Source organism: Notothenia coriiceps, unplaced genomic scaffold (assembly GCF_000735185.1).
Source record: "Notothenia coriiceps isolate Sejong01 unplaced genomic scaffold, NC01 NC01_scaffold00037250, whole genome shotgun sequence".
In the NCBI taxonomy this organism is placed as follows: Eukaryota; Metazoa; Chordata; class Actinopteri; order Perciformes; family Nototheniidae; genus Notothenia; species Notothenia coriiceps.
Genome location: NW_011369951.1, coordinates 16605656 through 16616138, shown reverse-complemented (window position 1 = coordinate 16616138; position 10483 = coordinate 16605656). Strand labels below are relative to the sequence as shown.

Sequence of the window (10483 nt, the reverse complement as noted above, 5' to 3'; positions counted from 1 at the left end):
AGAATATGCTGGGGTATTGTGAAGAAGAAGCTGAAAGACACCAGACCCAACATGCCCTAATGAGCCTAAAGGCCGCTATTGAAGCATCACTGGCATACCATAACCCCTCAGCCATGCCACAGGCTGATGGCTCCATTGCCACGCCGCATTGATGCAGTTGATCCGTGCAAAGGGATTTCCCAACCAAGTACTGAGAGGCTATAATGACATTTTCAATGATGTTTGATTGTTTGCGTTATAAAATCTTTTTTTTTTTACTGGGTCTGAGCGAACTTATTCTAATTTTTGAGATAGGTATTTTTGAGTTTCTTAAGCGTACTGCAAATCTCTATATTATGTAAATAATAAAAAGGCTTGCAATATTTCAGTTGATTTGTAATGAATCCAGAATGTATGACATTTTTGTTTTTTTAATTGCATTACAGAAAATAAAGAACTTTATCACAATATTCAAATTTTCTGAGACAGTCCTGTAAGTGGTACGCAGGTACGCATGCGCGGCAACAATCTGAAATGCGTACCGTCACTTGTGTCACAAAGCGCATTTGCGTACCGATGTATATGTGAAGCTTTTCCAGAAGGCGGTTAGATCACCGGACGACGGAGTCGGTCTCCGTGTGCACAGGCAGGGCTGCTGTTAACGTCGGCCTGTACAGCAGCACTGCGCTAAAACAGCTGATCACAACGTTCACACGCTCTGTGGTCCCCCCCCTCCCCCGTTGACATTTACTACCACCCCCCCCCCGTTGACATTCGCGATGACAGAGGGCTTCATCATACTCCACTAGCACCCCCACCCGCTGATATTCGCGATACAGAGGGCTTCATGGGAACTTTGAGGGGAGCCGGAAGTTGGAGTACCAAACACTGACTCCAGGTACTCATCTGAGTACCTCACTGAGAAAGTTGTGTGCACCCCTGCCTATATAAATACAAGTACTACTTACATCTCTCACAACATATTTCTCCAAGTTCTCCACCGTCTTCTGCTTGAGAGTACCCTGCAACGAGAGAAACGAGAGTCAGAATAATTAATGCCACTGTAACAGTTGAGTAACAGTTGTCAGTGGCTACCCACACAGAGCACTCGTGGCATTTAGCAGTAAGTACTAAAAAAAGGGAGAGAGTAAAGCAAGGTTTTTTCTTTTTTTAGATAGTGAAAAGATGCAACTGGTCGCACAATGTGAGAGCAGTTGCAACAGAAATGATTTGAAATAGAAAGTGATTATGCTATAGAATTTATTGGCCCTTTTTCCCACAACTAGAGAGTTAATGGCCTATGGATTTTGAGGAAAATGTTGCAACTTCCACGAGGTAAAATTATTGTTTTTGTCTGGTGGCATTAGAGAGCTTAGATAACACACTACTTAAAGTTGTAATGGGAATTGTTCACCATTTTGTATCATTTAAAGACAATACAATGAAATCATGAATCTGAACAAATAACAAACCCTTTCATTTTTAGTCAAAGAAATGTCTGAATATCTTTTGAATCCCACGTTCTGTGAGGTGAATTTACTGTTTTTGTGAATGAGTCTGGTGGCTTTGAACAGGGGGTGGATAACAAACTACTTCAACTGGAGATGAGCATTTTCAAAATGTAACTAATTTTACGTGATGCAGTAGGCTAAGGGGCGGGACATCTCTTAGTGGTTGACTAATCACAACAGAGCCGGCCAGCTAACCAATCAGAGCAGACTGGGCTCTGACTTCAGACAGAGGGTGAAAAGAGGTGCTGCAGCACAGGCAGTATGAGAAGAATACAGAGCTTTTTGAACATTAAAGCATTGAGACACGTCAAAGTAGAGACACAACATACAAATATGAATAATTTTTAAGGGCCTCTTTATAATGACTTTTTTTTTGTCATTTGTGACTGGTGGCTGTAAAGAGATTGTAGATAACTCAGTATTTACTAACTGACAGACTGAGAAAAGGACTTTCAAAGGGGTCTCACCTTGAAGTGGACCCAGTCGACGGCGTCGCGGACGTCCTGGAACATGCTCTGGTAGGACATGAAGAGGTCGCCATTTTTGAAGCCACTTTCACAGCTGGGGGAGAGGAGCACAGACACACACGAGCACAGCCGTCGGACAGGCCACATTTTTACAGAAGGTTTTCAAAAACATGACATTTTGTTTTTTTGTTTGCTTTTAAATGGGATAGCCTTCCCTTGTTGGAGGGGTCCCCAGCCAAACAGGAAAGCATTCTCCCCCTAAAAGACCAACAACCAGGTTTCAGAGGACAAAGGACATGCAACCATTCCAGATTACACTCTCAACAGATTGACAGGAAATTAGATCTCCTCCGAGTAACATTTTAAAAGATTATCTCGTAGCTATATCAGGATTTCATTCTCTTTAAATAGTTAGTGAGAACATCGTTCATTCCTATCTCACTCTGATAGTAATCCATGCTTTTCTACCATTAGTAGAAGAGATTAATATAAATCATTGTTACAGAGAAACAAAGATGGCTGTACTCCTATTTGATTTCCATTTTTAAAAATTAGCTTAGATTAGCAGTTGAGACACCTGCACCCTCCCATGCTGACCCAGGTTTGGTGAGCAACTGTCTTTGTGTCACCCGACACTTGTTACATGACAGATAGTGTTACAAAAAGTTCCTTACCTTGTGTATCTATCACAGTTGGAGAAAAAATCCCCAAGACAAGCAAAGAGGTAGGTCTCTGTGAAGGAAAAAGAAAGGAGGGAAGGGGGGTCTTTAGTGAGGAAGCAGCTCGATCATCTGACAGGGAAAATGCTCGGTTTCAATCTCCCATAACATCATGTTCAGCTTTTAATCAGATTAAAAGTCTTGCAGGTTTATATTCTCTGCAACAGTCCCGTGATGTTTCTCTGAGCTCAGAGGCCTTACCTGGCAGGTTGAAGAGTGTGTTAAGGATATAAAAGCGCTCTGTGTCATCCCTCTGGATGAACTTGTTTGGGTACCGTTCGCGGATCTCGGGGCTGGGAAAGGAGAAAAAGTCAAGAGTAAATCTTTGTTGGCCCTTTTTTTCTTTTTTAGCTCACATATATTTAGAGCTGACAATGTCGGAAAAAAAGCTAGATCTAGGTTGGTAAAGCATTTTAGACACTTTTTAAGCACTTTCAAGGTCATTTAACCAACCCTAATGTAAATGCTTATTCTAACAGCTGTTCATTTCAACATTACGGTAATTTAATTTCTTGATCACGATTATTTAATTTTGAGCTAAATTCCCAGAAGACAACCAACTAAAAGCTTATAATGCAATAACATATTTGTAGACATGTGATTATAATCAAGCATTTCTAAGGGAGTTTAATTGAAATCAAAGTATAATACCAAGCTTGAAAACAAACTGTTATTTTTAAGCATTTTCCAAACTTTCAACACTTTGAACAAACCCTGCAAAGCTCTTAAACTGGATTATGATTTATGATCCTTTTCAGATGAGGGGGGGGGGGCGGACAAACTTACCCTCGGAGGAAGTTGAATCCATGGCAACAGACCAGGATGTTACCGTAGGCATCAACCTTCAACAGGTTTCCATACATGGTATCATACACAAGACCCCTGAGGGAATAGATGCTTCATTAGTCTACAGTGCAGCATTTACACCGTGTATCACAATGTTGAACATTATTGACATATAAAACTCTCAGTGTAATACAGAGCTAAAAAAAAAACGCATAGTTGTATTGTAAACTATAGTTGAATACAATAAGTAACCAAAAGAGACCGAAAAATAGATTTGTATATCGAGTCATTTCCAGTGTGTATTTCCATAATGAAACACATCTAGACCTTACACACACAATGACAAAACTCATTTACATATGGGTGTCTCGTTTACTGACATAATACCTAAGTTTATAAGCATTAATGAAATCTGACCTGGTGGGGAAGGTCGGGTCGTAGACGAAGCTGAGCAGCTCCTGGGGGTAACCGATTGAGACCAGCCGCTCCACCGTCAGCTCGAAACCCAGGGACTCATACTCTGGTGACTTGTACACTGGAAATTAAACAGACACACACATTCAACACAATAAAAGGTAACAATGCATGTGATGCTACAGTACAATTTGGAGTCTAATCTGCTATATAAAAGGTTTTTGTTGTTGACATTTAAAAAAAAAAAAAAAAGATTCAATGCTACATACAGTATACAGTATGTTCATAGGTTGTTTTATTTCTGGCTTATTGAACCAATTACTCTGATCAATGCTTTAATGTTAGACTTTGTTGGTCACTTTGAACTGAATAACAACAAAGTCAATTAATCAATTAGTCGTTCGTCAGACAAGGAATATATAATAAATATCATATTTGACATTTATGAAGAAAAAATTCAAAAGGTCCCGTGATTTCAGCTTTACAAAAATTAAGTTTTTCTTCAGCTTTTTCTCTGATTTAAGTTAATATGATGTTATTATTTTTTAGGTGTTTTGATCTGACAAAACAAACTATTTGAACTTGTGATGGTCATTTTCTGACATTAAGAACAAGAAAGAATCTGATCAATATAAAAGATAAACAACATTTCGATCAGTAATTAAAGTCATTTTGAAAGTAAAACTTTAAATTGTTGTATATGTTGGTCAGAAATTCACATAGGAGTTAAAAAAAACGTATTTTAAAAAAAAGTGTGTATGGAGACTTGGTTTAATAACTACAGATTTCTTCAAAAGGTGACAGTAGTGCTCTTTGAGACAACAGTCGGTCATTTACAGCTGTTGAAGTGGTAAAGGTCAAGCCTGTGGAACATGTCACATACATGCAAAATGTACACAAACACTATATTATGTATACAGTTAAAGGAACATGACCTGCCATTACGCAACTGACAAGGTTTCATTAGAGGCGACACACAATCAGTGGAGCTCACAGTGTCACTCAACATGCACACAAGACTTCTCTCATCCCCTTGAGAGTCCGTTGTGCTGTCTCAGTATTTTGTTGAAATGTTCTCACTCTCCAGTGAAACCCCCCACCACACCCCTTCACACACACTTGCCCTTGTCTTTCCTCGCTATCAACAAGGCCCTCTGTGTTTTGAACACAAATCCACAGAAAGAAACAGGATCAGGCGTGAAAATGAAAAGTCACTGATGAGCCCTCCCAACCATGTCACCGCTACATATTTACCAAAACCGAGAGGAGGGGGGGGGGTCTCTGAAAATAAACAAAACTCAGACTGATGCTGCGCTCAGAATAACCCCGCAGAGGATTTAAATGTTATGTGACACTGGGAAGAGAACATGTCAGATGTTATAAATACGATTGGGAGAATGTGCTTGTGTTGTTGCCTGCTTTCCACAGTCCCAGTGGGGCTTGCGGAAGGTCCTTGGAGGGGGGGGAGAAATGTTGGCTGATGATGCTTGGATAGAGGACAGTTAGAAAGGGTTGGGGGGGGGGCAGCATTGGAGGACAAACATCTGTGTCCTACTCCGTGCTGAGTTACACACAGAAGCTTAATGTATGCACGGGGTTACAGGAAAATCTTGTGTAGAGCAAAGCTTTTGTTGATGCAGCTCTGAAAGCATGAGCCTGTTTCTGCATTACAATCACGTAACCTCTCCCCCTTTCTCCCTCTACAACCCCCCCGCTGTGGTCTCCCAGCAGAACTGAGGCTTTGGGCCGGGTGCCCGGAGCAGCAGTGTACAGCCACTAAACTGCCCGTACTCCTCCTGCTTCTCGTCCATCGCTTGTCATAATCTTCTTTAAGCTCTACAAAGAAAGCTATTTTAAGAGCTGTTCCCCTCTGTCACCTTTGCTATCATCATTCTCTCTTTCTCTCTGGGGCTCTTTCCACGTGTTGACCTTGGGACACTGGGGCGGTCCTCCCACTCGCATAGCGGCCAATAAAATCTCATCTCTAGGTAATGTCAAAGTGAGTCACGCTTGTCATTTAGGAGCAGGAAGTTGTTTTATTACCGTACATAATAACCAGATAAGGGTTGTTACACGCCATCAATTTCACAACTGAATTAAAAACCTGGTTTCAAATCAGAGGATCTAAAAGGTTCATTTTCAGGTTCTTATTTGTACGTTGTGTCTCTACTGTGACATGTTTCCATGCTTTAATGTTGAAAAAGCTCTTTATTGTTCTCATACTGCCTGTGCTGCAGCACCTCTTTTCACCCAGCCTGCTCCGATTGGTTAGCTGGCAGGCTCTGTTGTGATTGGTCAACTGTTTAGAGATGTCCTGCCCCTTATCCATACACTGTGTTAGAGCGATAGCCAACCGAAGCGCGAGTGTTACATAGTGATGTCATTATGTCACAGAAGTAAAACAAAGGAGTCCAATGGAGGCGTTTCATGCATAGAAACCTAAAAAACACACTAAAGGAAAGGTGAAACCAAAACATGAAATGTTTAAATCTGATCTGTCCAAAGAAATACACTACACCTTTTTTCCCTCTGAGCCCCTCTCACAGAAATATGTTATCAGACAGAATAACCAGATCTGTGCTAACACAACTGTAAAAACCCTCACCATAATCATAACATCTCTTTCCCTGTTTGTGTGACGTTAATGACACTGAACCCATTTGACATCTGAATGACTTCAAAAACAAGCCCCCCCCCCCCCCTCCCTAACTCAACACTGACACACAACATCCCTCACTATCTGAAATGTTTAAAGGCTAAAGCAGTGGAGTCATTGGCAGACCTGTTTTCAATGACTGAGGGCGGTCATGAAAGGATGCATCCTTTATTACAAGAGGCATCTGAGATAATACAACAGAAAAGGAGCAGAAGTCCTGTTACTGTTGTTTTCCAGGACACACACACACACACACACACACACACACACACACACACACACACACACACACACACACACACACACACACACACACACACACACAGTAAACAACCCGCACCCTTTTCCTAATAGAGCCCTCAAACACAATCCCATAAAAGTGTGAACCAATCTGAACCATGCCACATAGCTATCTATATTAGAATCTAACGCGTCATCCGTTTTATTTTATCTGCGGCTGCCGACACGCAAATGTAGGCCTTTGTAACAGATTTATGACACCATGAAAGATATCGGGAAGAAAATAGAAGTGCAGCCTCGGGGATCTACAGGGCAGCCAAAAGTGTGTTTGAAAACTAGGACAAAAATATGTGTTTTTCTCTGTGAAAACTTGGCTTTACAGAGTGGTTGGGTAACATTCTGCAGGCTAAGTGCTTCCTTTGGGGCACAAAGAACAGATGAGGCAATGTTGTCTGATGTTGGTTGCATTCTTATGAAATACTACAAAATGTGACGTGTTATGCAAGCATTGTAGTAGTTGTAAATCTATCAGCAACCTTTGAGCTTTATATGTTTTTATGGATGAATTAAGATCAATGTCAACTTGGGCTGTGACATGTTCAATCAGCTTGATCAGGTGGTAAATACAACTATTGCTCAAAATCTACTTGATTGTTTTGTTCTAAAACCACATAAAGGTGAAAAAGTATGAAACATGACTGAATAAGGAGTGTCCACTTAAAGGGCTGAAACCAATGACTATTTTTTAGTCTTGATTGTTAATCTGCCGATTGTTTTCTAGATAAAACAGTCTCCAAAGTTTCAGAAAATGTGTAAAACATTTCTAAAAGCCCAGAGAAATGTTTAAATGTCTTGTTTTGTCACTCCAAAAACCAACAATATTATTTTCTAATATGTTATTAAACAGAGAAAAGCAGAAAATCTCCACATTTTAAAATCTACATTTTTTGCATTAAAACTGACAGTATGATTACAATTATAATTACTCGTTATTATTATGATCTTATAATATAATTGTCAATATAATATATTTGTCAACCAACTTATTGATTAGTCAACAACTGGTTGCTGCACTAGTCATTAAGGATACACTTCTCTATGGTGGAATATCTGATTAGTATCATTCACATAAGTTGTTATACTGTATAGCAATTGGTATACAACATTAATGGACTCCTGTTGGCCAATCAGAAAGGGCGTACCATTTTTTTCATACCTTGATTTTTCAAGGCAAAATTCCTCAATATATATCGATATTTCCTCACAGAAATACTTTGTATCAACAAGCCCACATTTCGAGCATTTTGCACATTTGAAATGCCGTTAACAACCCCCTGATAAACAAATACCAGGGGGGCTGTGGTTTAACAGCAGCCAGGCTGTGACACCACCAGCTCCCTGATGATGGAGTACCTCTGTGAATCTAAACCTGAACAGCATCCAGAAAGATACATGATAGCCGTGCTTTCAGTAAACATTAACACTCTGTTATGAGCGCCCATAAAGTGCCTCATGTCAACAGCTGAGCGTCTGTAATATCTCCGGCGGCCTGAGCGGGGATCTGACCGCGGTGCCGGAGAGGGACTACGAGTGATCCCCGTTCTCATGGGAGCCATCACTGGACAAAAACAAACGTGACCCGCTTTTCAAAGTCAGGGAGGATGTATTTATAGAGACAGCAAGACCAAAAACTGCAGCTGAGTCACTCAAAGCACAGAGTGGCTTTAAAATCAGGGTATTTTCAACCAGGTTAGAGGTCAGTAGGAACAAGAACATCTCTATACTCTGTGTACCAGGGAGCTCGGCTTAACATTTTCTTATCGAAGTGTCACCGGCGTTGACCTAAATAATATTTTGTGGAATAGCTGCAGTCCTGGGGGGATGGTAGGGTGGCCAGATATAGAGTTGAAAAGATAGGATAGTGAGAATTTAACTTCCATGCAAAATATGTTCATATCCAATACTTGGAGATTTGTTTTGTTATGGATTCCAAATTCTTTAAAAATCTAAATTCACCCAGGAGACTGAAGATCTGTTAAGCAATCCTCTGGCCAACTTTGACTGCTACCGAACATTTAAAAAGTACCAAAAAGTAAAACGCAGTTTTGGAACTATAGATTACTTTATCAAGACATTTATCAACTGTGTTCCAATCAACAATAATCATTTATGACACATAGTTTTAGAATAAACGTCACATTTCGCCAAAGTTTAATTGTGAAATTTAAAAAGAAGTCAGAAAACCTTAAATCCTTATTTTCCTTAAAAGATACAAAATATATAAAATGTGCATCAAACTTACCTGCTAAAGTGTAATCCATGTCAAAGCCAAAGCATTTAATCTTCTCCATTGCCAAGCTTCTGTTGACAAACACTCTGTGGGACACAAGTAGAGGTACATGTTTTAGTTTCAATGCAATTTTCAACAATAAGATTAGCATGAGCAACCTGGCAGACCCAAAAGAAGTTGTGTCTCTAACTCGATGGACTCACTATAACCAATTTGTGGGCCTAAATAATCGGTCTATTCAGTATGAAGAAAAGCTGGCAATGTGAAATTGTCTAAAAATACTGCTGCAACTCAATAAGCCAATTGCACGTGCAATGACGTTTGCAAAAAATCAAGCCCTTGGCCATTTGCATTCAGAACTTTGGGTATAAATGTTGACATTCTTTTTGATCTGATTAAAGAAGACAAACGACTTGCCCTATTTTCATGGGCCAAGGAAGCATCCATAACATGTGATCCGAATCACGGGGCATTAAGCTCATGCATCACTTGTATCAACAGTGCCGTAGGGCAGGGGTTCCCAACCTTTATTGTGGCAAGGACCGGCAGAAACATTAAAAAAAATTCACGGACCGGTTGTCAATTTTAACTAATTTGAATATTTACTCACCAGCAGGTGGCAACAGAGGCTAATTGTATTTAACAGCCTGAAGAAATACCAATATGCATCCAAAACATATTAACAACGTTTAAAACCAGGATACAATTAAAACAAAAAATTAGGACCGCTTTACAAATATTAATATAATATATAATATAGCCTAATATAGGTGGCAACAGTGGCTAATTGTATGTAACAGCCTGAGCAAATAATAGAACAATATGGATCCAAAACATATTAACAACGTCTAAAACCAGGATACAATTCAAACAAATTAGGACCACTGTACACATATTGATATAACGGAAATGTCAGTGAGACCCCTGGGCTTGTTTGCCAGCAATAATAACGTCATACCGGGGCGTTCGTTCCGGTGCACTCCGACAGCATTTAGCACTACATCGAGATTAAGATTAAACTAACTTCTTTTGAGAACACCCACATACCTATGGAGTTGGCCAGATGTGTGTAAATTACTGTTCATGGTAATTTGAAAACAAATGCCGTTGTTGGACACACACCAACACACCGAACATACACACACACAGCGGAGCTGAGCAGAGCACATACACACACACACACACATCATGCACCTTTGTGACCGGACATTTCCTTCATACAACGAGTAATAGGGGAAATAATCAGGCCGTTCGATGTGTGTGTGTGTGTAGAGGTGTGTGTGGTTGAAACGTAGCAGCCTGAATGGGGAACACAGTGAAGGCGGTGTGTACGCGCTGGTGCTGCACTTCTCAGAGGCTGCCTCCTTATGCTGCAGCCATTTCATGAAGTGAAGGAGGCTTTACAAATAAAAAAATAGCTC

General features: G+C 40.2%; 2 protein-coding genes across 2 annotated transcripts in view; both read right to left on the bottom strand.

The window, feature by feature from the left end:
* Window positions 1-9151, bottom strand: part of LOC104967120 (cytosolic purine 5'-nucleotidase) — a 25726-nt gene extending 16575 nt beyond the window's left edge. Inside the window, exons 1-7 of the mRNA XM_010796531.1 lie at window positions 9075-9151; window positions 3880-3997; window positions 3463-3558; window positions 2878-2969; window positions 2632-2689; window positions 1958-2051; window positions 948-1001 (exon numbers count right to left, since the gene is read on the bottom strand). Coding sequence (XP_010794833.1) covers window positions 948-1001; window positions 1958-2051; window positions 2632-2689; window positions 2878-2969; window positions 3463-3558; window positions 3880-3997; window positions 9075-9123 — 561 coding nt within the window. The 5' untranslated portion in view covers window positions 9124-9151. The remainder of the gene's footprint in view (window positions 1-947; window positions 1002-1957; window positions 2052-2631; window positions 2690-2877; window positions 2970-3462; window positions 3559-3879; window positions 3998-9074) is intronic.
* The window catches only part of LOC104967382 (copine-9-like), a 69301-nt gene that overhangs the window by 42860 nt on the left and 15958 nt on the right, over window positions 1-10483 (bottom strand). The gene's annotated exons all lie outside the window — the stretch shown is intronic.